The sequence below is a fragment of the Electrophorus electricus genome, chromosome 13, assembly GCF_013358815.1.
Source record: "Electrophorus electricus isolate fEleEle1 chromosome 13, fEleEle1.pri, whole genome shotgun sequence".
NCBI classification, from domain to species: domain Eukaryota; kingdom Metazoa; phylum Chordata; class Actinopteri; order Gymnotiformes; family Gymnotidae; genus Electrophorus; species Electrophorus electricus.
In genome coordinates, this window is record NC_049547.1 from 14,777,165 (window position 1) to 14,793,441 (window position 16,277).

Genomic DNA, 16,277 nt, shown 5'->3' on the forward strand with positions numbered 1-16,277 from the left:
TGCTGATGATTTGAAAGTATTTATATGTTTTCGTTGTTAAGAAAACATACAGTATGTTTTGATTTAGTTTTGATTTATTTAAGAGAATATATATTTTTTATGAACACAGCATATTGGTACAGCCACATTTTAGGTATAGTCTAGGTTCCTCCCTTTTGGTTAAGTCCATTTTATGTGCTTGTTGTCTTTGCGTTCATGCTTGAGAATTTTATCGTTTTCTGTTTCAAACAGTATTCAGTTTTAGAAATAATACTGAATTTAGACTCTGACATAAAATGTTACATATTTATCAATATTAGTAGGTCTCAGTCAAAAATGTAAGGTGAAAAAATGGCCATGCATTTGTTCCATAAGGGGATACACATGTGCAAACTCACTACTCAAAACTATTCTGAAGAAGTTTATGTGTGGGGTCAATGCATGTAAGTGTGTAAATCTTTAACATTTAACTTATTTAAATTTAAATATAATTTTCTGAGGAAGCACATAATTTTATAAAGATAAGCTCCACCTATTGGCTATTTTTAATGACACTATTTATTTTCTAATCCAAATTGTTTTGTTTTTCCTCCAAGTCACAGCTGCCTTCAGATGTTTTTAATAGTGATTTTGTGATAAGAGCACTGGTGCACACAGACCTTTTGGGTCACTGATGCAAAAACAAACTAACTGACATTAACTGGCAGGCCTCATCGTGGGTGTAGAAAGGGCAACACTACAAATCTTTGCCCCATCACTGATCGCGTTACGCTCCTCATCTTGTTGCAGCTGATTGTTCGACTGAAGAAGGAGATCCAGTGCCTGAAGGAGGAGCTGGCCATGGTAACAGGGGAGCAGAGGACCGATGAGCTAAGTCAAGAGGAGATCCAGAGGTATGTATGTAATTATCATTTGCACCTCACACCACATGTTCATATGGCCCAAGCCTCTCACTACCCCGAGCCTCTCTTAGCCCAATCCCTATCAGATATTTTTGCATGGCTTCATGCCATTGCTGGTTAAAAACTGCTGGAATGCTGCTTGCTACTGTTTTTAGGAAACAACACTGTTAGCTGAACTGCTGAAGCCAAAAAAAATCTTCAAGGTTATACCAGTTGCCTTCATTTCCCCAGGCAACATGTGGTATACCTTGTTCTGTATTTTTTTCTACTAAGTCCATAATAGGTTATATAGAGTTTACATAGTGTTTACACTGAAATAATCCAGGAAAATATATATATTTTTTGTCTGTTTTTTATAAACATTTTATATAATGTCAATTTTTATAAAGTAAATCAGAATCTTCTCTCATCTCTACATATAAATGACTGGTGTGCACCAATCCCCTTATCAATCAAACCTTTAGACAGCCTGGTTGACTGTCCTTTTAGCAGCACAAGGGCTGATGTTCTAATATGACATTAGAATTAGAATTAATTAGAGTTCATTTACTTATCTGCCAGTACGAAAGAGTGCTTTCTCAATGGTGCGGCCCTCAAACCTGTTTTTAGCCAACAGGGTTAAATCAGAATAGCCACTGTGGCACAGGACAGGCACAGGACAGATTCACAAGCCAGTCCAGCAGGCTTGTGAGCAGCAGTGTGGTGTGTATAATGGCTGGAGTAGCAGCGTGCTTGGATATGGTCATCCCAGGTCAGCGGGAACTGGGGCTGCGCTCAGCTGGTCTTGTGCCGTTTCCCATGCATTTAGCACTAATGGAGAACAGAGATAAAAGGGCTTAGGGATATGTGTGCTGTTGTTTCTGGGCCATCAACAATATATCATGATAATGATACTGTTTTTATACCTCTTTAATGTAGGCTCTGCTCTCACACACTACCAACAGCAATCATCTAGGCAATGTGATAAGTAAAGAGTGGAAAGGTTGAGAGCGATGTAAGCAGAAAGTGACGTAGACTGTAGTCAGAATATAGCCACTTTTAAATTAAAGAACTTTATGAAAGAAAGAGTAGAAGGCAACATGATACATAAGCCCTTCATGACATCATACATAAAAATGCATAAATGCTTATTCCAACAAGCATAAGCTGTCATAAAACATGATTTTGTTTTTTTGTCAACTAGGTCAAGGGATGTTATATGACATTAGGATGTGTCATGGGGCTTCATGGGGTGAAATGACATGTCACATTATGACAACTGACTTTGCAGCTCAGTTTATTTTGGTACATCAGGATGAGATAATACTATGATATGATATGAATAATAATATATGACACAGCTTGCCAGGTGAGGCTGTTGATGAAATTTAACAAAAGTGAGGACTTCAAAATAATGCTCTGTAATGTCTCCTGTACTGTTGTAACAATGGCATGAAAAACTGCTGTGGTACATTTTATTGAAGTTTTTGATACTGATGATTTTTACCTTGTAATTACAGATTTCAGCGTATTTTATTTGGTTGCCTCATATGAGTTGCATTTGCTTGTTTTTTAAAAATAAATCCTTATGCAGTTTCGAGACAATGTAATAACAGATATGTATATTTTGTTTAGCCTTTAAGTAAAGTGAGCTCCATTTTGGCTATTTATGAGAGTTTTATGAATCCTTTACTAAATATTCGATATCTCACATTAACTTTTAAAAACAGTGGACAGTTTGTGCTTAGATTTGGCCTGCCAAAGCCTTTATTCCCCATTACATTCTTCCTACTCCTTGGACTGGTAGAAGTGCTGGCACCAGTCAGGGAACATGTGGGCTTCAGAAATGCTTGCCTCACCTCTTTTCACGCTCTCTGATGTCTTTACCTGTGGCTGCTCCGCTGGTTTATTGTTTCCTCTCTCCTCACCGATGATGGCTCCCATCTTCCTCATCACGGCGCCTGCTAAACTCTCTTCCTGGTCCTGCCTCACATGCTGCTGTCTGGGCCAGAAACAGACAGTGTAGATGATGTTTATGGTGGATCTTGCCATTTATGAGGTGATTCTCTCTGTCTGTCGAATAAACAGGAGTGCTGAAGCATATGAGATGGTATTAATATAGAATACCTCATGTTCTATTAATATTTGGACTTCCTGGTAAATCAGACATAAGATCAGACACAGGATCACACAGCATCCACTCAAACCCCCAGACAGGAAGACATGAAGATGAATTGGATTCGGATTCCAGCTGAATGAACTCAGTGACTTCCAGGGGCCTGAAATCCAAGCACGGCTTTTGTTTAAGTCATTGTTGTGTAAACGTTGTTCATATTTACATGAGGGATACTTTAGTGGAAACCTGGAAGGCATGCTGCCTCGCCTGTGCTTTTAGCTGTCTGTCTGGCCTCTCACCAGCCTTTGACTGCAGTGGCCCTGTACCGGCCACAGCGAGCTGATTTTTGGAGGGTCTTCTTGTGATAGTTTATCAACAGGTCAACTCAGTGGAACCCTCGAATGGGCTAAAGTAAATAGTTTAGTGCTGGATTCAAACAGTCAAACACAGCACTGGATTAAAACACAGCTGATCTATTGCATGTCTTCATGGACAGTGAAAGACCAAATACAGTCTTTCTGCCAGAAAACATTCCACAACAGAAGTTACCAGTTTGGTGGTAAACCACTCATCAAAGCATTCACTTCTTGCATGTGCTTGTGTTTTCTGAAATTAGAACTATATAAAGAAGATATGAGATTGTTGCTGTGTCACAATGTTTGGTTACTGTCTGTGTGTGTGTGTGTGTCTGTGTGTGTGTCTGTGTGTGTCTGTGTGTGTGTGTGTCATAGAATAGAGGAGCAGGTAAAGCTCTTCCTCGATGACCCTGACCCTGACACAACTCTGGATCTAGGCCCTGATATGAGAAAGATCCATCACTGCTTTTTACTTCTAAAGGTACATCTCTCCTACTCTCTAGCTTTCTTATCTCTGCCCGTCTTGTCATGCTTTCTGTCCTGGATGTACTGCCATTGATGTCCCGCTGCCACTTTTACTTTCCACTATTCCACATTTGTTGAATGTCATATGATGACTCTTGGTTGCCATTTTTGATACTAAACTGCAGCTGAAACTGTATGTACCATGTGACCCATGTTTTATGCCTTATAAAAGGCTCAGATGCAAAGTGTTAGAGCTTGTCTACAGCACCAACAGGAGCTGAAGAACTAAAGAACTAAAGCTTTGGTCATCCACTAAGCACCTATTAGGAATACACAGCTCCCTCTTCTGATAGTTCTGTCTATGACTAAGTGTGAAGACGGCTGTGTGTAGGTTCACCTGTTTGGCAGCTCTCACGGCTGTGTGTAGGTTCACCTGTTTGGCAGCTCTCACGGCTGTGTGTAGGTTCACCTGTTTGGCAGCTCTCACGGCTGTGTGTAGGTTCACCTGTTTGGCAGCTCTCACGGCTGTGTGTAGGTTCACCTGTTTGGCAGCTCTCACATCTGCTTTACACGCTGCTGTGATGAACACCACAAAATTTCCAGTGTGAGGTTCAAATGTCCCATAGAGCCTGAAAACACAGGAACTTGCTGAGGGTTTCACAACAGCACCATTACAGCCACATTCTGATACATATTGTTTACTAAACCAATTAGAATTTAGGGGTTAAAGGTTTGAAACACTAAAGCTTCTGTTTACTTAGGTGAAAATTCTGTAATGTGTCATGGCCCGAGTGCAGCAGGGCGAGGGGCAGGACGCACAGACTCCAACGTCTGGGACGTGCATTTATTAATATTTAACATAGAACACTAACGGCACTCACAAGAATCACACATGATAAATACAAACGAGAAACGAGCAACATTAAATAGGAATGATAAACACATATACATGTAACAAGAACGAACATAACGTTTAACATCACCGTTGAACATTTACACACCACACTGACAAGTTACAGTAACAATGACCAACGACACTGCATTCCCTGATCTGGGTTTACATACACACAAACAAACGAGGTGCAGGTGTGGCCACAAACAAAGGTCCTCCTACTGCACGTGGCTAGCCAAACCACATGCCTCGCGGGAGGTGAGCATTCCGTGACACTAACCCTAATGCTAACCCTAACCCTGGTCAGCAAATTTGACTACCATGCACAAGGTGTGCTTCCAACTCTAAGGTAGCTACTGTATGTGTCTGTAATTCTCTACGGTATGGACACTAACTGATATGTTTCAGGGCATTTTGGCCATAAGAGGTTTCTCTTCTCTTCATAGCCATGTTCTCGGTCTCTAGCTACTTCTCTCACACTTTCTGCTTTGTGTTTGTGCTCTGCTGTCTGCTTCATATTTCCACCCTCCTAAGACCATGCAACTGAGCTGCTCTTCCTCCAGTCAGCAGCTTCAAAACTTCAAAAACAGTTAACAGCTTCACTGTCCTATTATTCACATTCAGTTCTTTTTTCTCTCTGCCTGTTACACACACAGAAAGACAGACAGACACACACACACACACACACACACACACACAAACAAACAAACGCATGCAGCTTTTTTGAGTCAGGAATATCAATCGACATATAAGATGCTCGCGGAACGCTGTATGTTTGCACATCCACTGAAACTCTAATTAACCCTACAGCTGGCCCTGGTCTGAGTTTACCCAACCACACCATGTCCCCTCCAAAGGCCAAATTAGATATGTCTACTTTCACTGCATGAGGATAAGTCATATTTTGTCCAAGTGGTTTCCACTCTTAACAAAAAAACTAAGAAGAGACTGTCTAAATTGAGATTATCTAAGTTTATATATCCTCTGTCACAGCCAAGCCTAGTTATCACAATGGCTTTGTACAGTTCTTTCAATTCTTTTAAAGAATCTAAAAGATTAGACTCATCTTCATTGTGCAGACATGGGGAATTTGACATGTGTTAACAATCATTGTGTATTCTATCTGTATCCCAGCACGCTTCCCTTTGGAGTCTTCATACTGCACATGGCCTAAGCATAGCACACACTTGCTCTGACATACCAGTCATCTGAAGAATGTGTCATGTTTAAAAATTCTTACTCAGAAGTTTATCAAGAAAAAATAACACTGTCCGGCCAGAGCATCTGGTATACACAACTGTATACCCATTAAATTGTGCAATATGTATATTAACCTCTCCAATTATATGCATAAAGTTATCTCTTGGGTACCAGTTGACCTGTTTCATTTTTAATGGGAAAATGGGAACTGAAACTGTTTTCTGCAGGAGAGGGTGCAGCAGAAGCAGCAAGCTCAGAACATCGCAGCTGAGGCCAGTGCTCTCTCATCGTCAGGCCTTGCTGACAGGCAGGCCAGCGAAGCCCAGGGAGACCTGCTGAAACTGAAGGACATACTGACCCAACGTGACAACGAGATCAGTATCCTTTGCTGGGTTTACTTGGTGGCATTGTGTATGCTGTGGTTTTCCCCCTTGTTTCATATGCTGGACCTAAAGGCGCAGAACACCCGCCTCTTACTAACATAGTGATTTACCTTAGAGAGCTATAAAATGCTCCATTAACATCCAAACTGCCTGTCACATTCGATCATTTGAGGAGTTACACCTTAGTTAGTAAAAGTGCAATGCATGACACGAAAAATGTGCTAAACTAACTGGATTCCCATATGTTCTAGCTGGCAACAGTAAATATTTTGAAAAATGTCAACATAAAGAAGCACAGAAAGGGACCTCTTCTGACAGTGCAGCAGCTGTAAAAGTGGCCAAACCTTGCTCCTCTTGCATGAGCTGAAAGAGTAGCATGAGATATCAGTATTTCATAAGAGAATAATTAATGTAATATAGGAAACAGTTTCATGAATTTAAACCATGAATTATGAAATATAGCATGGTAAGATTAATGTGTAAATAACTGGGTTACATAAAATTGTCACATTACGTCCCTTTACTGTTGAGAGTTTTTATATCTAGTTAACCATAATTGTGTTTGTCTAAGAGTGAAGTTTCACATTTCTGGGGGTTGGGAGAAATTAACGTTTTAGCCACGTTGTCATGTGATGTTATGTCTGCATAAGTATGCTGGAAAGTTTAGACAGCATCTTGATCATCTATTGGTGCCAATCTATCTCCAAAGTAAACATCAGATGATCGTGCTGACATTTCAGATTTGTGTATTTTGGATGCAAGGAGGTAACTTGACGATTCGAAGATCTGCATCACTGAAGTTAAGATCTGCATCAGTTTTCTCCATTAACCAAACCTCTGACAAATGTTAGTTATTGACAATTCAGGGATTTTCCTCCAGCCACATGATAATAACACTGGTATGTGCCTTCATGGTCATCTGATTATGTCACATGATTCATGGCTCATTACAGCCACTAAAAGTGGTTTAAACACGCTGAAAGAAAACAAATGTAGAAACTTTAGAAACTCAAATAAGCCATTAAGATGAAAAACACATTACGTTTTCATATGACTTGAAAACCCAGACAACTTTAAAATTCTTTGTTTCCTTTAAAAATATATGTAGAATGTTTCAGGGTGGCAGTATTCGCTTGCATGTCCCTGGTGTGACTGTAAGATTCATTCGTTTCCATGAAGATTTCAAACATACTGGCAGGGCTTAGACACTCAGATCACCAGCTTCCCTTCTGCAGGAGGGATATAATGTACTAAGCTATCAAAGACATAGCTCCACCTGGCCTTCAGCACTACAAGGTGGCAGATATGAATTTCTGGTAGGTTGTTTTTATTAAAAGCAAATATTAAGGTTCTGTTTTTGAGAAACTAACATTTTTTGATTTAGTCAGCTCTCTTCTGTTGTGCACGTGCTCCATTTTCTCCAAGACTGTAAGCATCTGCACGTTTTCCAGACCATGGTCGCTTCTGAGTGCCGACAGTCTTAGTTTTTTATGCTAAGTTCACAAACATTCCAGAATTTACAGCATTCTGTAGGCTAGTTCTATTAGTTATGATCCTATAATGGCATATTAAGGTCAATTCTGTAAAACCATTATGAATTAAGTAAAAGTGTACCAAACACGAGAAATGTTTTCTGTTCTTCACTATGCATAAGTGGTAGTACACTTTAATATTTGGCATTAAACAAAAAGCTTTGCTATATAATGGTGAGAAGTAAGCTCCGTGTAATGGTGAATGGTAAGATGGCGGACGCATGTGTGGAGAAGAGCGAGATTTATTGGGCAAATCCAGAGTCGTAGTCAGAGTAGTCCAGGGTCATATTACCAACACGGAGAGCCGTAGAATATATGATAAACTAACAAACACATGTAGGCAAACGGGAAGGAGGCTACAACAGAGACTAGGAAATAACACACAGAGGTAAGTAAAAACAAAAGGCTAAGATAACACACGAGCTAACAAACGCAGGCTTCGAAAAACAGACACGCTTTCTAACACAGCCCAACAGACATTCAATGAAAAGCAAAGACAAAGAGAACAAGACAGGGTTTAACTACATGAACTTAACAAGACTAGAAACGAGGAACAGGTGTGGAAAACGAAACGAGGGGTGGAGAAAACAAAACTATGGCATGGAGCAAAAACACAAGACAGGGAAACCTTGGAACAGGGAAGCCAGGAGGGACTAACTGACACTTCGAATGGATTTAAAGTAACAGTATTGAATTGATATTGTTATGTGGTGCAAATGAGTGAATGTGACAAGTCTGTGTGTCAGCATAAAGAGTGGCACCTTTACTCTGATCTTACCTGCAAGTGCTAGTGCATATGGTAAATGACAATGATTAGGTTAAGTGAATGAACCACACATCACCACTAAGAGTAATGCCAAGCTAATGAACCAGTTTAACAGAACGGGCATAGAGAGCCTCGCCATGTAGTAGTGCTAAGGTTGACAAAGGATTGACAAAGGAGGAGTTAAAGAAATAATTCAAGGAAAAGATGCCTATTCCCCAATGTAAGTAACACCAAACTATAGTAGTTAGTTTCCAGAAGGGTAACCAAAATCTGGTTATTTCATTTAAATTATTTCTTTGTCTTCTTAGTTAGACAAACCTCTTCCAAAATATTTGACTTAGAAACATCTGGTGAGTTAAGTGGCTAGGGAAAAAAAAATGTAATTTTCTCTTGCCCCAGGATCTGGTCTCCACTGAAGAGATCTGAAAAGTTTTGCTGCCCTAAAAATATTCAGCTCTTTATCTTAATGTGGCAAGCCAAAACATCTTTCAGACATGGGGAATTACTGGGAAATATGAGTTTGTCTGTGCTGACCAGCTTCATTTTAGGGAAACTAAACTAGATGTCTGTGTGTCCCACATGGTAAAATAAGAAAGGAATGTAACAGCCATAAAACAACCAGCAGTTCCTATAAGAACTATGATTAAATATCTCTCTGTTTTAAATATGAAAAAAACTTGCCTCTTGGCTCTAGCTACAATGCTTTCTTTCTGTGTTCCTGTTCTTTGATGCAGAGGCCTTAATCACTCAGAAGGTTCAGTGTAAGATTGTCTATGATATCTTAGTATTACAAAATCTGTTCCATATAAGCATGTTCAAGTTTTAAAGGCACCAATCTTAACGCAAAGATATCAGGTATACTGGTCAACATGCTGAAGAAAGAAAAGAGGAAGGTTCAAGAAGTCAGTGCTCAATTTGCAAACTTCTCCAGGGGAGATCTCACATGCCACAGCACACGACAGTCATCCACCAGTATTCATGATGAGAAGAGGTTGAAGAGTGAAAGTTCAGACTACACACATGCTCATCAACTAATGATCAGGCAAAGTGGTAAGTGACCAAAACATACATGAACCAATTTTCTGTACTTTACATCATCATCATTTACATCATCAAGTTTGAATGACACAAATGCCCTCCAAATGACTATACTTGGCCCAAAGGACTAATTACACACTTGGGAGGGTGTTATAAGTTTCTTTGCTTGACCTCACTGACGTTATGATTATTATTGTTTTATAATTGTTATAATTATTATAAATATAATATGCTTCCACAATCTGTTCTTTGGGGGCCAGAGTGATTTTCTAAATGTTCCTTCAATAACTCAGCTCATCCATTTCTCTTCGTAAAGTTCCATGATTATAATGAAGCATTAAATGAAGTGGAAATTTCACAGGTTAGTGGTCATGAACCTCAGTTTAGAGTACAAAGTAGCTTTCAAAGGAGGTTCCAAGGAAAAAAGCATATGATCAGAATCTTCTTCAAAGGGAAGCATGTAGCATTCAGAGTGTGCTGTAAGTGTAATGGCGTTTTGCTGATGGTATTGCTATTTTGGAAAGAATTGATGAACACAAATTAATTCAAGGTTATTATATTGTATGATGGACGCTTCTAGAGTGAGCACAGTAAGGTTATATGAATCTTTGGAGTTCTTCTGCCACTGGCCCCCTCCCATCAGTGTGTTGATCTACTATGATAAATACTTTGGCCCAAGGACTTTAGCTGAGAAATCTGACACACTACGTTCACCAGACAGGGTCATTCTTATATGTCTAACAAGAGCTGTGAGTAACAGGACAAAACCGTAGATTTCCCTGTACTTCATAAAAGGAGAAAGTGAAAATACAATCGAGAGAGAGAGAGCAAGAAAGAGAATCTGTGCGCATGAGAGAGAGAGAGAGAGAGAGAGAGAGAGAGAGAGAGAGAGAGAGAGAGAGAGAGAGAGAGAGAGGCAGAGCCCTCACCATCAACCACCACGTGTTTGGCTCTCCTCATCTCAGCATGGTTTTGTAAGGACTTAGAGATGATGATAAACCTGAGCTCTGATAATTACTGTGATCATGGCTTTGGGGAAGCATTGCGAGCCAGCAGCTCATCAGCTGAGCCGCTTGCTTCTGTCTGCCCCACCACAGGGCCTGGTCCAGCCACCCCTCACTGGACATTTTTGGCTAATGATGCCCTGCTCAGTAATAGGACCAGTGAGGGTAATTGCGAGTAAGGTTCAGAAAGAGGAGACAGTTAAAAAACAAACACATGTTTGGATGGCGTCCAGCTCTAGTTAGGAGAGAATCAGTCACTCTTCAAGCTTCCTTATACAGCAGGCTAATGGACAGTCCTGGAGAGCTGTGTTTATAAAACGGTGAATAAATGATATATATGTGTGTGTGTGTGTGTGTGTGTGTGTGTGTGTGTGTGTATGTGTGTGTATGCATCAGGAGCTGCTGATGTGTGTTCCCCGTTTGTCTCATATTTCTCATGGAAAAACTGTACTAGACCCTTGTGCCATCACGTGTGTGAGGGGAATTTATGAGCTGGTTGTGCTCATTTGAATTCAGGTGATCTATCACATCCTTGTAACACAGCAGGTCTGAATAGTATGCACTATGTGGAAACTCCAAAACAGCATTTCAGCTGTTGTCCATTGCAGTGCAGCTAATACTGAGGTTCACAGGACCATGCAGCTGTACATTTATTTGCTCAAGTATTTACATTTTTTCTTTTTACTCAAAGCTTTCTGCTTCTGTGTACACAACCTTATGACACACACCATGAATTAGGATTGGGTTGCACTGTAAATGTTTTTTGACAGGAGCCTGGTTTTGAATGTAGATTTGGTGAATTACTGTTGAATGTTGCTGACCAGGTTTTCTCTGGCATGTCTCAGAAATATTTCTTGCTAGTTTTCGCCAACACATGCAATCATAAATTGTAGTGAGTCAAATGTGGCCAACTGTAAACACCGCTGCATCGCCCGTGGCTGTTTGCAGCAGTGTCCGAGAGCATAGCCTCATTTGAACCCAATGAAATACTGAGTGTATAACTTGTTTGACTTGTTGTCCACTAAACTAGGACATCGGCATTTGTGTAGCTCTTAAAAAAGTGTCAGGCTTAGAGAATAAGGCAAAGGAATCTGAAATGGTGCAAACCACACAGAACCCTACTTGCATGCCAAGGCTTGGATCTTTCAGAACCATACAGAGCTGTTCTGGAGCACAGCCACTTCTAGGCAAGCCTTTCCAAAGACACTTCTCCTCACAGCAAATCATGGATGTTTGCATGATGTGGCTCCTACCAGGAAATGGTACACCTGATGTTAAACGTACCAAGTATGACGTGAAGGTCATAGGGGGTTTGTTGGTGTCCGGTGTGCTAAAGTACGCACTCCTTGTAGGTTAGAGAGGACATCTGCGTTATGAAGGCTCGCACCCTTCCTGCAGTATATGATCCTTCTTGTAGCTTTACACAGCAAAAATGCCAGTGTTGAATTGGTGTTAATTTAACACCAGAGATTTTGTTATGTACAGGGCTACATTTTGACTGCTCTAATAGTTTCTCATGTGACAATTCTGACATGAATTTGAATCATATGGGTGTATATACAATCCATATGTTTGTTCTAACATTTGGAAGGGAAGATTTATTTTGGCACAAGTGGATTTAATCAAATGGTTAGTACATAATGTCTCATTTCACCAGGATACATACAATAAAGTCTATAATCAAATACATAGCCTAGATGAGAGGTGGACAACAGCACCAATGAGTACAACAGTACAGTGATATTACATTATGATACATTGAATATGAATTATATCAGATGTGCAGCATTATTTTAAAGACCTTTAAAAGACCCTATGTTCAAGAGATTATTGATCATGTACAATATGTACAATATTTGTATCATATTTGTGTTAAAAAGGTTGTCCTCAAATCGTGTTGTTGACAAAAAATAAATAAATTCTTATCATAGTTTTTGAGACAGAAGCGATTCACAAGTGACCTTCACAGGGATCAAAGGTGCAATGACACTAAGAAGGCTTTGCCCTGCCATTCATTCCACTTAAATGCCTTGAAATCATGAGAGTGAGCAAGCGTAATTGCTGCCATACTGCCGAGTCTGGCGAGGCACGATCCCTGGACGCCTCCAGGGTTTCTGCCAGCTGCTTCTGCTACGCTGTCATTTTGGAAAATGAGTTTACCCTAAATAGACTCCATGCACATTTCTCCTAGACACCTTTAAATGTAGCTGCATGCTTATAATGCAATGCATGTTTTTTTACACAAGAGATATAAAGGTTTTGTTTTGTTGGAACTGCCTTGTGTCATTACCTACCCTATACCTGGATTTATGAGGAGTTGCAATTATGAATATTCCCTTGGATAAAATAATTTTTAGCTAGTTTTTGGTAATGTACCCTACAGATCCTCAAAGACATCACTCATCTTTTTCACTCATAGGGTAGCTCTATCTACAGTTAAATAAAATATTTATAAAATGTGAGCATTTTGAACTACACTAAATTGTTATTTGTTGTTGTTGTTTTTTTTTTTGCAAGTTTTAATTCCAGATTTGCCATTCTAACTGCCTAACTCATTCTAACTCATTGCTCTGTATCTTAGAATATATTAGACTGTGTTCAATTAATCTGGATTATTTGGGTAATAGATTCAAAAATTTATCAGAAGAATGCCTGGTGCATGAACATTCTTACTCAGTTCTTTTAAAAATTGACATTTTAATGGGTCCATTATGTTCTTTTCAACACTGTCTGCTCTTAAGTGCATAAAGTGCTAAGAAATTAAAATATCATTACTAATATCTCAAAATGATGGACCAGGAACCAGAACAGAAGAAAAATAAATAAATTCCCTTGCCACTTGTAACAAAGTCCCAAAGCTTCTGGAATGTTCTAGAGGTTTGTCTCAAACAACGGCAGGGGATCTGGTCTGTTGCAGTGCTCCAGTGCTGCAAGGCCTCTGTCTGTTTCACACGCAGTGTTTAACAGATCAGATGGGCCTGATGTTATCCAGAAGGGCTTTGCATCAATCTAGTCAAAAGCTTGAATCACACATGGAGCAGCTGTGGGATGGAATGTGTGTTTCCTTTGATTACTTGCAAAACATTCTAGTGGGAATGCTCAGCTCAGAAGATATCAAGAGGTAAAACTTATCATGTGAATGAAAGTGATGATAATTAGGTGAAAACAGCACAGAACACAGGTTTTACTATGAATAGTGTACATTTTGTGAATGACATTTCAATTTATTCTTAAAGAAAAACTGCAGAGAAGCTTGCTACATTATTGGCTTGCAAAGACAAGCAACAGTGCATTTGATTTTATAGGAGTGGCGCTACAAGAGACATGACTAACCCAAACAAAACCCGTGAGCATACTGTGTGTGTGTGTGTGTGTGTGTGTGTGTGTGTGTGTGTGTGTGTATATATATATATATATATATACATACATACACACACACACACACACACACACACACACACACCACATATATATAAGTGCTGTTCCGTGTTTAAACTTCACTGGTGTGACTGTGCATGCCTCCAGCTACCCTAGACCACAGAGTGATATATCCCGCATGCCACCTCCTGTGGTTGTGCCATTAAAGTCTGCTCATAATCACATGCAGTCATAACATGGATTTATTGACTACCCACACACTGAAAGGCCCAATACAGTGGTTCTTATTATATTTTGGGTACAATGAAAAATTTAAAGTATGGTAGGCCTAGCTATGATATTTATTAAAATTGTGGTATTGCTGAGTTGTAAAGAGAGTTTAGTGCTAGTGTTTCACTATGGGGACGTTATGTATATTATTCCAACAGATACTGGAATGGATGTTTGATGACTTTAAATGATTAAGACTGACAGACTGCCAATGTTCTACAGGATTTCAAAAGTGAAAAGAAAAAGAATATAACGATACATGTCTAAGGCTAAAACGATTCCTCGAGTAACTCCATTACTAAAAATCACTGATGCAAATTCTTTGCGTCAAAGTTTATTTTAATCCATATAATTACATCCAGACCCCCAAGCATGCTTTTCGCGAAATGTGTGAATCATCAAGCTGAATAAAGACTCAGTAGCTAAATTCTTGGCTTGCTAAACAACAAAAATGTGGGAGCATACGAAAACATCATTAAAGCGAGGTTATATTGTATTACTGCCGTAGAAGGGCGGGATGATAATATGAAGAATATGAAGCCAAAGGCAACTTTTATTAAAGTTTCTATTAATACCAAGGACGTTAAGGATATTACCATTATGGACGTCACGCAGTCATGCCGCTATTTTCCGGAACGTTAGCTGGTAATGTAACTAACTGTACCGGAGCGATTTCCCGTCATGTTTATTGGCAGAGACGTGGAATTTTACATTTTTGGATCTCTGCAAACGAACAAATTAATGAATTGAACGAATTAACAAATATCCTGTTAGGGAGTCATTTTTTGAACACCGGGGAGGTAACAAACCGCTCTGTGTTCTGACAAATCTAGCTAGTTTTCAATAACTCTTTCGCTTTCACACAAATGTTGAGGCCCACTGAGTGCACTGTAAAGGTTAGGGAAAGCAGCAAATGGTAAATTACTTAGTTTTACCTGGTTTAGGGTCTCATGTGTGTTTGTGTTCATGTTACTAGTTTGTGTTTGCCATTCATATCAACAAGTACTTAACATCGCTACACCAGGCTCTTCAAAAATAATGGTTAACGAACGTTTCGCGCATATCTTGAAAAACACGTGAAAAATAAATAGGCCACGTGAAAAATGTCATGGATACCTTTTAAAAATAATATTACATTATTATTAATATTTTTTGGATTCCATAAAATGTTTTATTTAAAACCCAGAATGTAATATGGCACTTAATTTTGTGCATTTCTGTACGCAGTTTTAATACTGTACGCAATATTAGCAATAACAATGTTTATTTTTCTAAAATAAAAACCAATTAGTTTTTAATTTTTGAGACCTGTCTTATAGTCACTTTTGTATTTTTACTATTGCTCTTTAATAAAGCAAAAGTATTTCATCCGATTAATCGAGTGAGTAATCAATAATATACTCCATTACTAAAACAATTTATTGCTGCAGCCTTATACATGTCCACAGTTAGTTTGGATCTACTTGTTTGAAGGACGATACTAAGACTGTTCCTAGGGCCCCACAGGGCTCCTATAAAGTGGTCTCAAGATAATACAGATGTAGCAGAGCATGCCGAATCAGGGGACTTAACTGTCATGGTTTGCCTCTCAGAAGGGGTTTACAGGGTAATGAGGCATCTCGTAACACTGATGAGCACAGTGAGGTGGGGATGCCATCGGGTCAGCCACAGCCCTGCACTGAGGGCCTTCACTCATGTCTCCTGCTTTTCCTCTGGCACTGACGCCAACAAGGCCTGTAAAACTGTGGAAGCATGATCTGCTATTTGGACGTGTTTCTGATTAAAAACATCTTTACATATTACACATGCTGCAGCCTTCTTTAGCTCTCAGATTACTCAACTAATTGGCATCTCAGTTTATGTTGACAGAGCACTGAGAAATTCTAACTTGGCACTTCAGATTAAAAATATAGTCATAACCCCACAATCTCCTCTAGAACATTTAAAGTGTGATGTCATATTGCTTGTGAAGAAATTTCTGAAATGCCTGTGCCTGTTTCCTTTGCATGACTGTTGG

The 16,277-nt window shown here is 39.4% G+C and overlaps 2 protein-coding genes and 1 long non-coding RNA gene across 7 annotated transcripts in view; 1 reads left to right on the forward strand and 2 right to left on the reverse strand.

Moving 5' to 3' along the window:
* Positions 1–16,277, forward strand: part of kif6 (kinesin family member 6) — a 63,165-nt gene that overhangs the window by 16,028 nt on the left and 30,860 nt on the right. For all 5 annotated transcript variants that reach the window (XM_027001457.2, XM_035532572.1, XM_027001456.2 and 2 more), the window contains 4 exons: positions 769–872; positions 3,708–3,813; positions 6,117–6,267; positions 9,426–9,620. In XM_027001457.2, coding sequence (XP_026857258.2) covers positions 769–872; positions 3,708–3,813; positions 6,117–6,267; positions 9,426–9,620 — 556 coding nt within the window. The remainder of the gene's footprint in view (positions 1–768; positions 873–3,707; positions 3,814–6,116; positions 6,268–9,425; positions 9,621–16,277) is intronic.
* Positions 1,019–3,695, reverse strand: LOC113572137. Its single transcript, XR_003410073.2, has 3 exons — positions 2,988–3,695; positions 2,748–2,862; positions 1,019–1,691 (listed from the first exon to the last, which is right to left on the reverse strand). It is a non-coding gene; the product is annotated as an uncharacterized LOC113572137 (long non-coding RNA).
* Positions 3,837–16,277, reverse strand: part of LOC113572144 — a 45,845-nt gene continuing 33,404 nt past the window's right edge. The window contains exon 13 of the mRNA XM_035532570.1: positions 3,837–4,426. Coding sequence (XP_035388463.1) covers positions 4,353–4,426 — 74 coding nt within the window. The 3' untranslated portion in view covers positions 3,837–4,352. The remainder of the gene's footprint in view (positions 4,427–16,277) is intronic.